Raw genomic sequence first — 19067 nt, forward strand, 5'->3', positions numbered from 1 at the left:
AACAGAATTAATTGGAGCCTTGGAAAAGGCCAGGTTATTCACTTCTCACTAACAGCTGGGAAGTGAGCATTAGTCTAATGGCAGCTGGAACATAAGGAGACAAAATAAGTCAATTAAGTAAGCAAGATATTCTCATAATACAGTAAGACCTTCCTATATTTCACCCTGTGGCAGAATTCTCACTAACGTATCAGCCACTAAGGTTCCACTTTTCAAAGTACCGGTAAATCTAATACAGAAGTGAGCAGCCTTCTCAGCAGATTTTTGCTATTAAAATAGCATTTCTTTTACCTATTAATATGAATCAGCAGATCCATGTGGTCTCTATTCTAACCTTGTTTGAATGGCATCTTTAAAACTGGTTTTCTCCATCAGGCCTTGGACTAAGATCGATGGTGGGCTGCTTGTGGGAATGTTTTATGTTAAAGCCATGAGTTTATTTTACTCTTGCTAGAAGTTCCTCTCTCTTTTGTGTTTTGTATTATTCCAAACTGTTTAGTGCTCAGAGTCATTATGGAGTCAGGAGATCTTACAAATTTTATAGCCTGATAACTAGACTGCTACAGTTACCAATGGTGAATAATACCAGATTTCTAGTTTTTTTTTCTTTCCTTTCCTTTACAAAAGGCTGCCTTAGGAATTGACTATATAATTTTAAAATGCTGTAATTTAGAGAGATTAGATTCAGCTCTTTTCCTTCTCCTCAAGAAAGATTTTCACAGTACCCAGTACACTCAAATGCACAGTTTTTCAGCTTAAACTCTCCTCTGATAATACTTAAAGCCAGTAATATCATGGAACAAAATGTACAGACTGTGGAATGCTTTGGGTTGAGTTCCCCAAGAGTGCTTCAGAGTAAGAAAAGGCTCATATTAGGACCTTGACTATAACTCTTTAAAACAAGGTTGTCAAACTCCTGGTCCATAGGCCGGATGCATCACACAATGGCCACACCCATGCCCGGTTTAGCAAAGGGGGGGGAAGTCCCAATACATCACGTGACACCGCCGTAATGACATGAGTTTGACACTCCTGCTTTAAAGCATCTGTGCCCCCCCCTTTTTTTTTATCCTTTGGCAGTTGCAGAGGACAGACAGTCATGTCTGAAGTGCTGACTAACATTAATGGGGATGCAAATTGCCACATTATATCCTTGAATCATTCTCCCATTCTGGACTGTGTATTATAGGAAGGTGAGACATTTAATTAATTTACAGTTTGTAACATGCTACAATATGGATATTTTGATTAGCATACAACCAAGGAAACAAATCAAAACAGCGTTTAGATTGATACAGCAACCTCAAGATGGATGGTACTAAACAATCAGCTGGATTTTAGATCCCAGGAGAATGGAATTATTTTAACTCCCTTATTGAATGTCAAGAAGGAGGACAGAACTGCAAGAAACTCTGAAGGCATCAAATTGTGAAACACGGGGCCCAAAATAGAAAAAGCCTACCACCTAATCAATGTTCCTTAACCCAACCAGGAGAGAAAACTCAGCAGGCTTTCTCAAAATATTATCGGGCAGATTTAGTCCAGTAACCCGAAGATTGTACCTAATGTGCATTCACCTCTGGATAAAATCCCATAAGATCTTGAAACACAATGCCCAGTTGTTACAACGCAGAATGAAAAGGAATGATGGGCCTGTCGCAAGATACGTTGTACCCTGAAGCAAAGTAGCCCCATTCATGAACAATGAAAATTTTTCCCTTACTCAGTCAAGGTGTGCGGTACTCAAGCTCCATCAATATATTCTGGCAGTGAGGCAGAAAAATCTTACCCTTACAGAATAGTACATCAAGTAATTAAGATATACTACATTCAATATCAGCAAAATCAGATACCTAAGGTAGCAGCCTGTCTACCTAATGCTAGCACCAATCCAGTGTATTTTAAGCTATCATAGCTGTTCTGATCACTACACAGTGGATGCATTAGCCCAACCATGTGGGATTGTCACTTTGGTAAACTGCATCCTAGTCTCTTTTAAGCACTCAGGCCTAAAGACCCTGTGAGAGCATCACATGATGGAGCAGGCCTGTTGTTGTTGAGTTGGTGGGTAAACTGTGTCATAATCTCCAGTAACAAGAAGAAAATGTTTTCCACAATAATTATGAATGAAGAGATTGTGAAGATAAACCTCGGAGTAGGCTTTTTGCCTTTAAACAACATCCTTCTATCCTATTTCAACAATTATGGACAAGCACCTACAACAAGCCAAGTTTGCTGAGCTGTGGCATCACAATATTGTTTGGAGGCTTACTTATTTGCATGCGATCTTACAACACAAATTACGAAAGGGCAAACTTTTCATTGAAATATCGCAATACAATATTCAACAATTTGCCTACCCTGCTTCCTTCCATGAATAGCACGCTTCTGATCTGGTGTTTATTTCTCCACAGGAGTTAAATGAAATTTGGAACAAAACAAACTACACAAAAGCAGCAAAACAAAATAATTCAAAGGGGCGTAACAGGACAGAATGGCCCCAATGGAATCAGAAAATGGACGTTTTGCTATTCAAGTAGGAATATAAGAAAGAGTTGACAGGAACAGTATCTCATCTTGCTTGAAACCATACAGTGGTAAGCAAGCAATTGGGATGATACCCGTGGGTGTCTAAGAGTAGCAATAGATAGGAAGCTGATGGGAGGTCATAATCTGCCATTCCTTCAAACTGTCTACTGACAATTTGCTTCAGTCAGCACCATGTTATGCCCCAATAAATGGTAACAGTGAAAGAACTAGATTTTGTTTGGGGAGGAAATTGTACAATATTCTGAACGTGACCCAAGGGGGAAAAAGTTCTATTAGGTAGTATGAATGGATAGAAAGAAATAAAACAAGAGAGTAAGTTTATTGACCCATCTGGATACCCAGCAACTGAGAATATTATTTCTGATGAGTATCTGTTTAGGAAAAAAAAGTCCCTTTGCTTTAAATACATGGTTTAAACATGCCTATTCACACACACCTTTGGAGAAGGAATATGCTGAAAAGCATGATCAATATGATTGTTTCTGGTAAAAGATACATGTGCAATGATCAGTTCTTGACATGGAATAAGCCATTATTTGGTAGGGCTATGAAAAAAAATATGACACGGATGGAAAGATATAGGAGAAACAAGAGTAAAAGTAAAATGACTGGCAAAAGAGAAAGTAGGAATCCTGAATGAAAAAGTGTCAGAAAACAGAGAATCCTCCCAAGAGATGGAATGCAAAATGAACCTAAGGAAAGACAATATGGAAGCTATTTTCGAACAAAGTGGTCAGAATTATAGTATGAAGTACGTACTGTGGTAAGCAGGCAAAACCACTTCATCGATTGAGAACCTGAATGATTTGCACCAAATATTAGGCTACATGATGCAATAAAGAATATGGACATGAAAATGAATCAGTGGTATATTAAATCATTTTCTTAATCCATTCTGTGCACTAGCCTTATTAAATATTAAGTAAGAATTAGACATCATTTTCAGGATTACCAAAATGACTACCTACCCTACCCCAATAAATATAGCGATGATTTGGGGAGTATTTCTTAGAACTATATGGTTTATTAATAATTTTATTCCAGTTGTACATCATGACTGTTCAATGTTTTTTTTCAATAAATCTAGCAATGATTTGGGGAGTATTTTTTAAAACGATGTATTTTATTAATCATGTTATACATCATTTCAAATGTATCAAACATTCAAAATTATACTTATCCAGCCAACATACCTGACTTTACTCCCCATGACTTTGCAGTGGAAGTCACAGCAACAATTAGGTTACACAAAGCATTTCCTCTACTATTCATTTTCTTAAGATCAGGTGCCTTTGCATTCCATTCATCTTCCAAATCCTAAGGAATGAACAAACTATTATTTTCAATAGTAAGTACAATTATCATTCGGAGAGAACATATTTACACTCTAAAGTAGGGGTGTCAAACCCTTTTATTGAGGGCCACATCAGGGTTGTGTTTGTCCTCAGGGGCTAGGGTGGGTGTGGCCAGTGGGTGTGGCCAGCTTGACATCACTCATGTCGGGGGCGTCTGTGGTGGCCCGAGCTCTGTTTTCAGCTGTGACAGCCTCCTGCCGCCTTCTGCCAGTGAAAATGGAGCTCCGTTTTTGCTGGCAGAGGGCAGCAGGAGGCTGTCGCAGTCTAAAATGGAACCAGGGAGGGCTGTGCATGGCCCTCCTGAGCTCCATTTTCGCTGGCAGAGGCACCGTGGGTCAGTCCTTTGCTGTTTTTAGGGCAGACCCACAGGCCAGATCTAAGGAACTTAAGGGCCAAATCCGGCCCACGAGGCAGGGGTGAAATCCAGCAGGTTCTGACAGGTTCTGGAGAACCGGTAGTGAAAATTTTGAGTAGCTTGGAGAACCGGCAAATGCCACCTCTTGCTCGCCCCAGAGTGGAGTGGGAATGGATATTTTGCAATATCCTTCCCACAGGAGTGGGGAGGGAATGGGGATTTTGCAGTATCCTTCCCCTGCCATGCCCACCAAGCCACACCATACCATGCACACAGAACCGGTAGTAAAAAACTTTTAATTGCATCACTGCCCCGAGCCTTGAGTTTGACACTCCTGCTCTAAAGGAGTTAATATGACTAGATATGCTTTTCTCATATCTTGTTTTATCCATTATGATTCCAGTCATGTCATGCCTCATGTATAATCTATACTAAAGAATTAACCTTACAAATATCAGAACTCAAACTTTCTTTGAAATTCTGCAGTGTTTATTTACTACAGGAAGTTTATTAGCTACAGTGGAAGCTAGTGACCAAAGGAGAAACTGGCAGGGACATACAGGTATTCCTTGACTTACAACAGTTCATTTAGTGACCGTTCAGTTACAATGGCACTGAAAAAAGTGACATGACCACTTTTCACACTTATGACCCTTGCAGCATCCCCATGCTCGTGTGATTTACATTTGGATGCTCACAGGTATGATGGCTGTAGTCTCCAGGGATCATGTGATCCCATTTTGTGACCTTCTGACAAGCAAAGTCAATGGGGAAACCAGATTCACTTAACAACCATGTTACTAATTTAACAGCTGCAGTGATTCACTCAACAAATGTGGCAAGAAAGGCCAAAACTCACTTAACAAATTTCTCACTTAGCAACATAAATGTTGGGCTCAATTGTGGTCATAAATCTAAGACTACCTGTACCCTGCACCTTGTCCTACTTGTCTCTTGAAGCATAGCAGGATTTGTTTTAACAGAAACTCAGAACAGTTGGAAGATCATGTTTATTTCAGGTTTGAAATCACACTTATTTTCCATTTTATCTATGCTTCCATTATACAAATAAACTTTTCTACATAATGAGTGGCTCTCTCCTTTATTAATGCATAGCAAAATCCTTGCACATACTACACAGGTTTAATCCATTCTGGCCTGCATTAAATGAGCGATGATAGTGTTTGCAGCCCCTTCAGCTTAGAGACCATTGTTTAATTAATGGACATAAAAATCCTTGTCTGGAAGTACTGCCTGTAAAGACAAACATATTTCATACCTTGGTGCTTTGCAAATGTTTCTTTAAGCTATCAGTATTTAAAGAGGGCTGTATAGGGGGAATTCTTTCTGTCGTTTCGTCTATCCATTTCTTCAGAGACTCAACATAGCCCCTGAATGCATCAATTTGTTGTTGGCAAGAGGACACATCCTTCTCTCTATAAAATTAAAAACAGAATGAATGAATTGGGGAAGTTACGGCCTCCCTGACCTCGGAATCAAATATGTAGTATTTTTCTAAGTTAAACCAGTTGTAAAAGCTGTATTCAGAGTGCCGATATATATTGAAATAATTTGATAAAGTTAGCAAACAACTGGGACAAAAAACTCCTTGAGAAGGCATACTGCGTCTGTTTACACAGAGACTGGCAAAAGGTTCTACAGATAGCCAGATCTTAAGCTTTAAAAATTATTACCATCAGCTTGAATTACACATGGAAGAAAACTGGCAACTAGTGTAACTGTCACACCAGAGATGTAACACTGGCATATCACATCATTGCATCAGTAACTATTGAAATGTTGCATTCTCGACCATTTGCAGCTTCTACATAATATTCACAGGCATCCCCCCCTCCCCAAGTGCATTGCAGTAATCCAAACAGGATGAGATCCAGGCATGATCCAACGATGATCATAGAGGATTGAACCTCTATGGTCATCGTTGCTTGAACCTCCTTTTAACTTTCAAAAGCTATCACCAATCAGGAAAGGCAGAAAACCAAAGTATAGAGGACAGAAGTGAAATTATAAAGAATTATGTCCACTTAAGACCAACACGCTCAAACTCTTACTAGAAACTAAGTTCCCTGTCCAGCTAGCATCCAATTTAGAGCAATCCAATGTTACTGCAATACAAAAGTACCAGTCAGTATTAAATATAATTCTATCTCTCATTTATAAAACATGTCATTAGTTGTATTCTAAATTATTGACAAAAAGGCTCTCGAATAAAGTCACGATAATTATAGATCTATTAATCATTAATGCCCAGTAACCTTTTGACAGCCTTGCTATTGTCATGTCATCATTATCTTCCATCTCCATTCTAAAATTCAGCGACTATACTCACTTTTCTTCTATCATCTCTTCCATTTCCCTGAATTTCTTTGACAAGACATTTACTTTTTCTAACACTAATGACTTGTCTCCTGGTAGAGCATGAGGAGAAAGTTCTTCAATGAGGTGTTGCAAAACTTCAAGATCTTTCTTCTGCTCCATCAATTCTGTGTTGGTTTCCTATAAAATGAAGAAAGTAAGTAACTGCTTTATACCTGACTGGATAACCCTAAGATTCAACATTTAGTCCTTGAACTTAACAATTTCCGTTATCATTTTAGAGCGGATGGTTACTTCACAAATGTGTTACTCAGTAAAGGTCAGAAGAGCACAAGATTGAAAAATACACTGTACCTGCACACAAAGGAACATTTCAGCAACGTCCTTTCCTGGAATATCAGCCTCATTGAGGGCTTGAGTTTTCTTGTCGAAGAATGACTGAAGTTTGTCAGACAGACACTCAAACAACTCTACTCTGGTCTTCAACTTTTCCATGTCTTCTAATTTTTTCTTATGTTTATTATGAGCTTCGCAAAACCTTTTGGAAAGCTCATTCATTTTAGCTTCTAAAGAGGATGCAGTTGAGGGATCTGCAGTTTCCATGAATTTCTTCATTTTTTCTTTCATGGCATTTAGGCTGCTCTGACGGCCTACAATGTCTTGTTCTAGTGCCTGAAATAAAATTGTTTCAGAAAATGTCCAAGATAACGTGTGTGCGTATCTATTATGTATGAAATGTGATTGCCAGCACAAATGACTAATTGATTTCTAAAGTCAGCAGTTCAGTACACATTTAGGTGTGAAAAAGACAATTGTTAGTTAAGAATGTTGGTAAAGTATATCTTTGCTTTTGTTCATCAACTGATAGCCCCCATATGGAGTTGATGTCAGTGTATTCAGACTAAAGGATTTGCATAAAAATATCTCACTTTGTGATATTTGTCAGTTTATTAGAATATCATTAGAACATACATGTACTATGAGCCCTAAAGAAAGTAACTGGGTGGCCTCACATAATAACTATAGTTTCCCCGAAAAATAGCTTGTTTAATAAACCACACTATCCTAGTTCACACACAAGGTTAAATCATAAACCATGCCTAGTCATCTGCAATTGCTGGAATCACAAATCACACGAAGACAAAATCAAACAAACTGTACTATGGTTTGGTACTGGCCAGTTTTGAAGCATATTTTATTCTTCTTTTATTCTTTCCATGCTATTCAAATCATTCTCTTTTCTTAGAATTAAGTTTCTCCTATTAGAGAAAGAATTGGTTCCATTAAAGTTCTACTTACCATATTTTTGCTAATTACATCTTCAATAGCAGCAGAGTTTAAAGGCACTTGACCGTGCACCTCAAGATTTTTCTCAACACCATTCATCCAATCTAGCATTTCATCTAATCCATCCTGAACGCTTAATGAACGAGTCAAGGTTATTTGGAGCTTTTCATTACGATTGTTCACTGCTTTAGATAACTGGTTATACTTATCTACAATAGTGTCTGAAAAGAAAAAAAAAGTCTGTTGGATTGGGACAGTAGATACACACGCACACTCACACAGAGACAGAGTTCATGGTGATGAACCTTATAATAGAAGGGGCTATCTTCTATAGAATTATATCCAACAGTCCGTCTTCTATAAAATTATATTAAATGATACAGCAGAACTTAATTCTAAAAGGAAATTTGCCAATCTGAATGTGGCTTCTAAATGTCCTTTAGTAATAAGATCAGTCTACGGAAGTCTTCAAGAAGAAATCTGTATGTAAATTTTGTTTACTGTAGTCAGAATACAAACTTAAAATTGAAATGCAAGTTTCCATTTCTGTGCCGTAGAAAGCTACAGTCTGGATGTTGTACTATTTCTGAGATCAACAGTATAGGATCCTATCTTGCATTTATCTTCGCAATCAGAATTTTGAGAGTGTCAGACTTGTTACAGATTGGACTCTAAAAGTGGCTCAGAAGAAGAACATATTCAGCTAAACTCATTTGTCAGTTAACAAAAGGGATTAAACTGCTATTCCTTTTCCAACTATTCGTTTTTCTTTTTAGTTTTTAAAAGATTCATCTCATTTAAATGAAAATTCTTTTCTCACTTATTTATTTATCCACAATAACTGGTTTTCCTATATTCATTTTTTCCATTTATGTCTAGGAAACTGGTAAAATACAAAAGACAATGGATCCTTGGAGACAATCATAATATGGATTATGGATTCATAATATGGATATTATGAATCTATTATGAATCCATGGATTCATAACATGAAATATGGCCAAAAGTTTCACATTAGTCACTTTGACAATATATTTCCAGGGGTTTGAGAACATTTGATTCATTTTATTCCAGATGTATATCTAGAAATGAAGCACCTGAGATTTGTGGATAACCCTGGTGGGTCCATCTTGTTAAATAAAGATTGGTAGATAAAAATGGGCTTTTATGAATTACATCTCCCAAAATGCAATATCCGTTTTTCTATGAAATTACAGGCCTATCTTTTGCCCACTTTCATGAAGCATAATTAATCATGGGTAATAAAATAACAGACATAAAAAGATTAGATGGCTAAATAGATAGAAATTTATTAGCATTAAGCACTGCAAGGCAAAAATTTAAAAAATAGCAATATATGTTGACTAGAAGCTATGTTAAACAGATTTCACATAATCCAGGATTAAAATCAAAGAAGTGAAGCCTTAAATTAGCATGCCTAGTTTTCTCTTACATCTTTAGGTCTTTATACAAGTTTCAGTAATCCGTATAGTTTGCTTGTTAAACAAGACAAATTATAATTTTTAAAGAAATGCAAAAACTTCAAATATCACTTTCTCTAGATTCTAGAGTTTAATTTATTGAAATAAGAGGATCAGCCCTAAATCCAAATTTAATTTAACCAGTTATTGACCACACATTTCTTGGTAACAGTCTCTACATCAATATACATTTTAAATTAAGTCACTGAAATTCGTAATTCCCTAATTGAATTCAGGTATGTCCAGCTAATGCTTGAATGCACTATAAACACACTTCTCCAATTCTTTTCTGATTAAAATATGAACCAAAATTCTACATATGCCTGGCTAGTTTTCATGCTCACTAGGCATGTACAGAAGTTCTTTAAATGTAACCTGCTCTTTCAGTAGAAATCTGAAAAGTTTGTTTTCTTTGTTTGTTTGGTAAACAGCTTTTATCTTGCTAAATTCTGTTTTTTTTTTCTTGCAGATGTCTTACATCTGGTTAAAAGATATGACTTGCATTATATAGCCAAGGATACATTTTGATGTAGAGCAGATGCTCTTTCATAATGTCATAAATAAATGTGGAAGGTCATTGTAACCTTCATATAATTTACTGTTGTATACTCTCTGTCCTTCATCTCAGCCCCCGCGTTCCATTTGCACTTCAAACTGGTTTATACATACCGTACACACAAAAGTTAGAAAGTTAGCATGAATCAGCATTTTAAAAAAATGAACTGCTACAATCAGATGTGGTTCAAATATATTAGTGCACAATTGAGCCAAATTGAAGCACTATTAAATCTCATGACTTCATATTAAACTATGGCTCTCCCTCCCTCTAAAGTTGAATAAAAGCTGGACAATTATTTATTATCTGTAGATTGTATACATCAAATGTGAGGAGCTGGATCACAAATTTGGATCAGAAATAAAGAACAAAGGTAGAAATAGATGAGTCAAGGAAGGAAAAAAAGTGGGAGTCACAAAGAGCAGATATTCCCAAATGTGAGCAATGGAAGAAGAAAACAGAACAGACTGTGACTCATTTTACCCAGTGTATGCTGGATTTCATCTTTGTCTGGCAATAATTCTCCCCTGGTGTCAAAGAGCACTTCAGCTGCTTTTTTCAATTTTTCTACTGCAACCTGATGACTAGATACTTGTCCTTGGAGCACCTATAAAATATACATGGATTTAAAAGAGCAATGAGATTTACTGGGAGATGTAAGAGTTAGTAACACAACTGGTGCAGCACAAGAAATAAATTTTAATTTTGATTCGAGCAAGCACAGTCCTATGTAGCATGTTGCTGATTGTACTCTTATTCAATTCCACGAGATTAGAAGAAACATCTCAAATATTTTGCTCTCTGTGACATCATTTGTCTCTTTCCTTACACCGGCTTTTGGTAGAGTCACATTAAACCGTGAATGGGAAGCTGAATATCTATGATGCAAAGTTTCAGTTCAATAATAGACCCATTTTGTTCATTATATACAATATTCTAATGATGAGAAGACAAGTAGAATGTCAAGCACTTCACCAATATAAGCCATCATTGTCAATCGGCATATACTTTATGCTTCATCTTAATACCATGTTAATACACTCTTCTTCATTGGGAAAAATATTTATTATTTTAAAACTACAGCCTGCTTTGACAGATATCACTTGGAACAAAAAAGAGAAGGCTGCAACAGAACATCTCTTTCACTCATCTTTCTCTGAACATTTTGTTTTATGTCACATGAATAAAACATTTATCTTTATTGAAGATAAAATTCTTGTTTTATTTCTTTGGATTATCCCATAGCTGTGCCTTGATTTATTATTTTGCAATTTTCAGTTTCAGTAATGTATTGACTTTGTTGCATTAAGATGTATTTATTTTTCATTATTGCAACAATAATCACTTTTCCCATGAGAGCTGAGGCAGGTGTTGCTTTGCTTTTTAAGGAAAGCCTTAGAGAATACTAGAAACAAACCAAGGACCTTGGAGAGTGAAGGGTATTTTGAACACTTAATCTTGGTAAAAGGATTATCCTATTCATGCAGCCAAGGTCACTGTCTTGGGTCACTGTCTCGCGGGATTACTAAGTAGTTGTATCAGCTGCAAAAAGAAGCTTTGTCTTAAATGACAGACTCAAGCAAGTATTTTGTGCATGCTTTCCCTTAATATCACTTTCTTACACGTTTTCTGTAATATGTACACTTTTAAAAAGTGGAAGTATTGAAAGGTATTTTTATTCAGGCTATCATTTTATTTTCTTTTAACAACCTTGTAATCCCTTGCATCAGGGTGGAGTCGGGCGACTGAACAGAGCTGGAGAGTTTACCGGCTGGATGCCCTTCCTGACTCCTATGTGGAGTTCGCAGCAGACAATTACTCATCGGGCCCAGAGAGAGAAATATCTGCCGCTGTCTAGGAAGAACTCACAGCCTCCTGTCTGTGAGGCAAGAGCTCCACCTTTAGGCCACTACATTGCTCATTCAGGTTATCATGTAATTTCAGGAAAATTTACACTGGGTAAATTGGATTAAAATATGGAGTGTTTTCCATTCTTTACTTTGTAATCTGCTCTTGCCTTAATGCCTTGGAGGCACAAGATTTACCTTGGTTTCTTCTAGCTGCCTTTGAAGATTTTTTGGATCCCCAGCAATTGCTTCAGATAGTTGCTTCTTCACAGCTTCTTCACAGTCTTGGAGTCCGGACAGAAGCCCAGATGCAGCATCTTTGTAATTCTGGTATTTATCTACCAGATCTTTGAGATTATTTCCAAAAATACTACACTAGAAGGACATAGAATAAAAAACAGCTTTTAAAAAGAGAAATTATTTTTTAATTATATTTGTAGTTAATAGTAGGAATTTCTTCTTGTATGTTTAGCCCCTTGCAATTTGTCATAGGCATTTTTTCCGCTCTGATTTTGTCAGAAACTGTTCCATCAGTGGATAAAACTTTATTGTACTTAATTTTGATGTATGGTCTTTTCATGTTTCTGTTGTAATAAATCAATACATGGATATAAACACACAGTGGTAAGATAGATGGAAACAAACTAGGAAATCATGTCAAGAAAATACTTGTGGCTGTTTCACCAGGAAATGCAAAAATCTGATGACAAATTATTTATGTGTTTAATTTTATCGTAGTCCCCCTGGCTGCATTCAGACAATATAATTAGCGCCTCAATAAATTTCATATCTATATTTCCACAAAATGTTACTGATTTTATACTATTACAATTTTTTATAGTACAGTAGAAGCTTCCTCTTATTCACTGCTTTATCAGCTTTATCAGAAATTGCGTTGGAAAATACTGGCATATAGCATTTTCTTTTAATGAAGATAAAGACAATAGTTTAAAGGAAATGTGATACTTCCCTTTGTATGCATTGTAAGAATCTAAATTTTAGAAGTTTTCTCATCATTCTTTCATTTTTTTCCCTCTTCTGACTACTGAGCGATATTTTTTTATTAATACACTTAGCACCACCTAGTGGATAAATGCCAAACTATATAAATGTTTTTTTTAAAAATTATGAAATTTACAGATTGTAGCAAAATAATTAACACTGAACTTTCTATTCACTGGAAGAATTTTAAGATTTAGAAGTATGTATTTAATGAATGCATTGTCTTAACACACAGTTAAAACGGTTGATTCGCCTACATTGATTCACGCAGGTAAAGGCCAAACCAAATAGAAGTTCATAGGTTAAAACTTGAATTATACCCAGAAACCTCGTGAAAAACAATCAAGGCCCAAAGCACAGGTATAAAGTATATCTGGTGTGGAATAGGTACAGTACATAAATCATCAGGGGGGAAAATCATGCTGATCATTCATGCTGATTTATGCATATATTCCCCACCAATTTTCAGCCTCATTTTCAGAAATGCCACTGGGTTTTCGCTGGCTAAATTCAGGAGTGGTCCCAGTCATTGCGCTCACAATACAGCTAGTCCTTGTCTTAGGTCCAGTTGATTAGCGATCATTCAAAATTGCAACAGCCCTGAAAAAAGTTGCTTATGATTGGTCCTTGCAGCACTGACCACCATGGCTGCATTCTCATGGTCACAACCGGCATGTATTTATGATGGTTGTAGATTCCTGGGGTCACATGATTGCCTTTTGAGACTTTCCCAGTCAGCTTCTGACAAGGAAAGTCAATTGGAGAACCCAGATTTGCTTAATGACCACGTGACCCACTTAATGAACAGAGTGAATTGCTTAAAATGGTGGCAAAAAAAGATGATAAAATCAGGCACAGCTCATTTCATGACCACCTGGCTCAGCAATTCCAATAAGTTCCAGTACCAATTGTGGTTTGTTGAGGACTAGCTGTATATCAGCTAGTCACTTTCCCTCAGCCCAATCGGACTTGTAGGGATAAAAAAAAAACACTGGGAGAGCCAGACTTGGAAAACAGTGAAGAAAGGTGAGATATAATGCAATAAAAAAAAAAAAATCTCATGCACATGCAATTCAATTTACCTTAGAGTAGAGCGTCTTGAAGCGACCAGTTGCTCTATCCAGCTTATTCTGTACCTCCATGTAAGTTGATGAAGTATCCATGCCTTCTTTCTCATATCTGACACCTTCTATTTTGTTGCAGGACTTAGCAGCCTCCAATACTCTCTGTCCAGCAATGGTGATAAACCGCAAATCCCCTTTGTGAGAAATGACATCTTCGGAAAAACTCTTCTGCCTTTGCAGTTTGATGATGATGCCGCCAAAGTCAGAGGCTCCAATCTCCAGGTTCTCCAGTTCTTGCTCTGCCAGCTGCAGCCAACTTTCAAACTCGGAGTAATCCGCATCGAACTTCTCGAGCTCCTCCTGTAGCGAGCGTGTTAATTTCAGCTTCTGTTCGGATTCGGCCAACGCAGTCTCGTATTGCATCTTCAGCTCCTTTAAGTTCTTTTGGATTTTTTCTTTTTCCTCTGGTAAAAGGTGATGTCCTTGCTTCTCAAGAAGAGCCTGGGCGGATTGTGTTGCTACAATGACGGCTTGTTGCTGCGAAATAATTTTTTCATGTTGCACCTGGGGAGAAACCCAGAGCGCCTGGAATTAGGTTTTTGTTTTACAGCAGGATACCATTTTTTAATAATTCTCTATTCATAGGATATTGAAAATTACTTAGAATCAATAACTGATTCTTTACTATATGCTACCAAGGTGCTAATCTCATTTAATCGCCTATTGCCAAAATGACCACATGCAAACAACATGATAAAATTTATTCAAAAGGTTCTGGTTGAGTTCATGGCAAAATATACATTTAAAAAAATTATTTTTTTACTTTTAAAAGCATTTTTTCTACAACTTCTTTCGACAAAAAAAATGCTTTTAAAAGTAAAAAAACAAGCCTCTGATGATTGTGCGGCTCAGCTGGGATCCTCAGAGGCTTTTCAAAGCATTTTTTTCTGCAACCTCTTGGCTGAAGAGGTGGTAAAAAAAATGCTTTGAAAAGTCTCTGACAATCCCAGCTGAGTTGCCTGATCGGCAGAGAGGCTTTTCAAAGCATTTTTTAAAAAACCTCTCTGACGATCCCAGCTGAGTTGCCTAATTGGCAGAGAGGCTTTTCAAAGCATTTTTTAAAAAGCCTCTCTGACGATCCCAGCTGAGTTGCCTGATCACCAGAGGCATTAGAAAAAATGCTTTGAAAAGTTAAAAAAAAAAAGTTGGCCACACCCACCCAGTCACATGACCCCCACCCCCAAGCCATGCCCACAGAACCGGTAGTAACCCATTTTACATTTCACCCCTGGTTTGATTCCACTAGACCAGGGGTGTCAAACTCGTGTTGTCACAGTGGCGTCATGTGACATATTGTGACTTTCCCTCTTCGTTAAACCGGGCATGGGCGTGGCCAGCATGTGATGCATCCGGCCCGCAGGCCGTGAGTTTGACACCCTTGCACTGATCTTATTTTACATATTCTGGTCTCAGTTTTAAGCAGAGTCTAGAATGTGTATTCATTTTGCTCCATCCATACCTCCTTTTCTCCCCTAGAATTGCAATTACTAATAGGTGTATACATTACCTTAGCCTTCTGGTATTTCATATTGAGATTATCATCTGACAGTGCACATTGTCCATCTATAAGAGTTTCATTCTGTTCCTGGGTTTCTAGCAAGTTGCCATTTACTTCATCTTCCCCTCCAATCATATCCTCTCCATCTCCTTCATGAAAATGAGTACCATTCTGTTTGATTGTTGGCTTGCATTTTGTATCTCTATGATCAGCATCCTTATCTACATTTGACAGCCAATCCAGAAGATTTTCTATCTCATTTTTGCTCTCTTCAAGTTGTTGTCTAGCTGCAACCTGAACAATTGAAGTTCAAACCATCAATAGCTTTCTCAAAAATATTCACAAGTACAAATACAAAATGCCCCTAATATATTATAGCAATTCAAATTTTGGTTGAAACTGAAATAACTTTCTGGCTATCAAAACAGTGAGTTTATAAGCAAATGTTAAAACAAAGACGCTCCTTGATTTAAAAAAATCCTGATTTTATGCTTGCTTTCATTCCTTAAAATATTCCCAGATTATTTAGACACAACTACAATGGCCAGATTATTTGGATACCAACAGCAATAGATAGCAGTAGTCTCATTTAACAGTGGTAATTGGGACTGGAATTTCCAACACTGCTGCATAACCAAGGTGCTTAGTGGCAGCCATTCTGATACTTTCAGTTGCTGTCATTAAGCAAATTCTGTGCCCTCATTCAGTGCAATGCCACGTGTTCACCATTTGCAACCTCCTGCCAGTTTCCCCATTGACTTTCTTTGTCTGATGCTAGCAGTGAAGGTCTCACAATGGTGATCATGTGACTATGGGATATTGCAATGTTGTAATTGCAAGCAGATTGCTGAACACCTGGTTCATAATCACGTGACTGTAGGGATGTTGCCTAAGTCCTAAGTATCAAGTGTTCAACACCATCATAAATCCAACCACTGAATAAGTGGTTATTAAGAGAGGATTACTTGTTTTTAGGAGCATTTGTCTACTTAGAAAAACACATGGAGGGATAATTGCTCTATTCCCGTGATGGTGAACCTATGGCATGCGTGCCACAGGTGGCACGCAGAGCCCTCTCTGCGGACACGCCAGCTGTTGCCCAGCCCAGTTCTACCACGCATACACGCACGCCTCCCACCAGCCAGCTGGTCTTCGGGTCTCTGCTGTACATGCGCACGGGGGCTGGGCGCATGCGAGGGGCACATGCTCAGGGGCGCTCGCATTGCATTTGAGGGGTTTGCATGTATGCCCCCCATGCCCTGTTTTGGGCCTTGAAGGCCTCCTGCACCAACCTGAAAGCCAAAACGGGGCAGAGGAGTGAGGCCCCTCCGTGCCCTGTTTTGGCTTCCAGGTTGGGACGCTTTCCAGGCCCAAAATGGGGCTTGGGGGCACAACGTGAGCCTCCACGCCCTGTTTTGGGCCTGGAAAGCCTCCTGCACCAACTTGGAAGCCAAAATGGGGCCCAAGGGGCATGCATAGGGTCACCAGGGCACATGCGCGAGGGATACGCGTGCATGCGTGGGGGACGTGCGTGTATGTGCAGGGGTGCTCACATTACATTTTGGGGGTTTGGGCACGCATGTGCATTCGCGCACACACACGTTTTGGCTGGTCGGCACCAAAAAGGTTAACCATCACTGCTCTATTCCATTCTTAGAAAAATCAAGAAAATCACTGGAAAGCTATTATGCTTAGAGAAGCCTCTGCTCTAAGGATGCATTGTGGAACTACACCAGTTCTAAGCCTTCTGGAACGGTTTGAGATTTCTTTTTAAACTGTAGTTTGATGAATATATTTATAAATGAATATGGAAATCTAGATATGTTTGATGAATAAATGAAAACATATGCAAACATGAATGAATAACGATGATCAACTCTTTCAGTTGTCAAATGATTTTTCTGAAATCTCTCACTCATATCAAAAAGTACACACAAGGGGAAATTATGAAAATAAATCATTTTGAAAAGTAAAGTAAATATTTGCCAAAAAACCTTTTCTGTTTCTTGTTTAATAGCCGTTGTCACAGCTTTATCCAGCTCTTTTCTGGATTCCTCTGCTTTCTGGCTTAGCAGCAAACACTTGGTTTTCGCTTCATTCAATTTCCTCTCAAGAGCAGTCTTATCTTCCAATGGGAGCTTTTCCCCATTCTCTTTCAAGAACATTTCTGTATCTTTCACAATTTCTGCCAAGGACTGTGTATTTGCTTGCATATTTCTCTGCAATTCCTTGAAGAAGAATGACAACAGTAATACAAATCAGGAAAGTATTTGTTAATTTTTATTTATTAAATTTATTGACCAACCATCTAACCACAGGGCAACTCTATTCAATTCCCTTCCCTTTTTCTGGTATTTTGGAAGCATTTCTGGGAGATTTATTGGGGAAAATAAAATTGAAAGATTAAAGGCACCTGTATTAACTCTTACATTCCTGACTTCCTCAGTACAGGCTGTTTGCTTCAATGAGAATTTGCTGGAAAATGTATCAATTTGGGTCTTACAGTATGTCACAGGTTTAGCAATAATCCATGGTTTGCATTCACAATGTTTTGGTTTGCCCATAAGTTAAAAAAAAAACCTGGCCATGACATGATTAAACATGAGAAGTGATTCCACTCATTGCAAATTGGTCCTTGGTGAAATTCAGACTGTTTAGCGTGTTTGTTGATACTTGATAATTTACCTGTTGCCTGACTTGGTATTGCTGTAATTCAGTCTTGCTATCTTCAATCACAAGGGCCTCTTTGTGGCCAATAATCTGATTTTCTGTGTGTGTGAGTAGATCACATATATCCTGTAATTTTTCTTGGAATTCCTGATGCTGATCCATCAAATCCTGTTTTGGAATAAGAACAAAGCTGCATAAAGGCACACAAAAGTTGTTCCGTAAGTTAATTTTCAAGCAACCACATTGCAAAGCTTTCATTAGAAATTGTTTCCGAAAGTATGCTGTAAACATGAGAGCAGTTGCACACAGTTTAAAGAAATGGAATATAAAAGGTATGGATAAACCTCACAAATGCTGTAAGTAAAGAGACCAGTTTGAGATGGAATCGCCCAGCAGAAGTCTGGCCATGCATTAGGCGTGTGAAAATCCAAATTTCTGTCTTGTTCAAAATCTGTAACACACAAGCATTAATTCTAAAACAGGGATGTCAAAACCAATGTTAGTTGAAAACTATGTGTTAGGTAGTTGGTACATGTAAATGTTATCAGCATTGAGATTATGTATGTATTTTAAACACTACAGAAGCACACGTGCAATAAGATTCATACTTTCAGTAGAAAGTATCCTACTTTCCCATTCCATGTATTTTTTTCACCTCTGTTATTTTAATAAAGTCCTAGCCTTTTTAGTAAGAAGACTTCCACTCCTGGCCCTTAAACACTATCTCTTGAATCTAGTTGGAGTTATTGCCTTTTTTATTAGCTCTGTTTTGAACAAGTCTTCTGACCAAGTGTCTGTTTTTCATATACCCTGTTTCCCCAAAAATAAGACATCCCCTGATAGTAAGCCCAATTGGGCTTTTGAGCGCATGTGCTAAAATAAGCTTCCCCCGAAAATAAGCCCTCCCCAAAAATATTTAAACACAGCGCTGGAAATCAGGTAAGATGGCAAGAGGAGCCCATCTTGCTCCATGTGTCCCAAAATAATAAGACCTCCCTGAAAATA

At 37.8% G+C, this 19067-nt stretch overlaps 1 protein-coding gene across 18 annotated transcripts in view; it reads right to left on the reverse strand.

Moving 5' to 3' along the window:
• The window catches only part of DST (dystonin), a 336699-nt gene that overhangs the window by 116455 nt on the left and 201177 nt on the right, over positions 1 to 19067 (reverse strand). For all 18 annotated transcript variants that reach the window (XM_060689235.2, XM_087882458.1, XM_087882463.1 and 15 more), the window contains 11 exons: positions 18078 to 18230; positions 17387 to 17620; positions 15402 to 15686; positions 13853 to 14398; positions 11967 to 12143; positions 10405 to 10528; positions 7897 to 8105; positions 6952 to 7269; positions 6611 to 6777; positions 5540 to 5696; positions 3744 to 3867 (listed from right to left, as the gene is read on the reverse strand). In XM_060689235.2, the coding sequence (XP_060545218.2) occupies positions 3744 to 3867; positions 5540 to 5696; positions 6611 to 6777; positions 6952 to 7269; positions 7897 to 8105; positions 10405 to 10528; positions 11967 to 12143; positions 13853 to 14398; positions 15402 to 15686; positions 17387 to 17620; positions 18078 to 18230 (2494 nt within the window). The remainder of the gene's footprint in view (positions 1 to 3743; positions 3868 to 5539; positions 5697 to 6610; positions 6778 to 6951; positions 7270 to 7896; positions 8106 to 10404; positions 10529 to 11966; positions 12144 to 13852; positions 14399 to 15401; positions 15687 to 17386; positions 17621 to 18077; positions 18231 to 19067) is intronic.

The sequence above is a fragment of the Pantherophis guttatus genome, chromosome 1 (genome assembly GCF_059756535.1).
Source record: "Pantherophis guttatus breed Tessera chromosome 1, ASM5975653v1, whole genome shotgun sequence".
Classification (NCBI taxonomy): Eukaryota; Metazoa; Chordata; class Lepidosauria; order Squamata; family Colubridae; genus Pantherophis; species Pantherophis guttatus.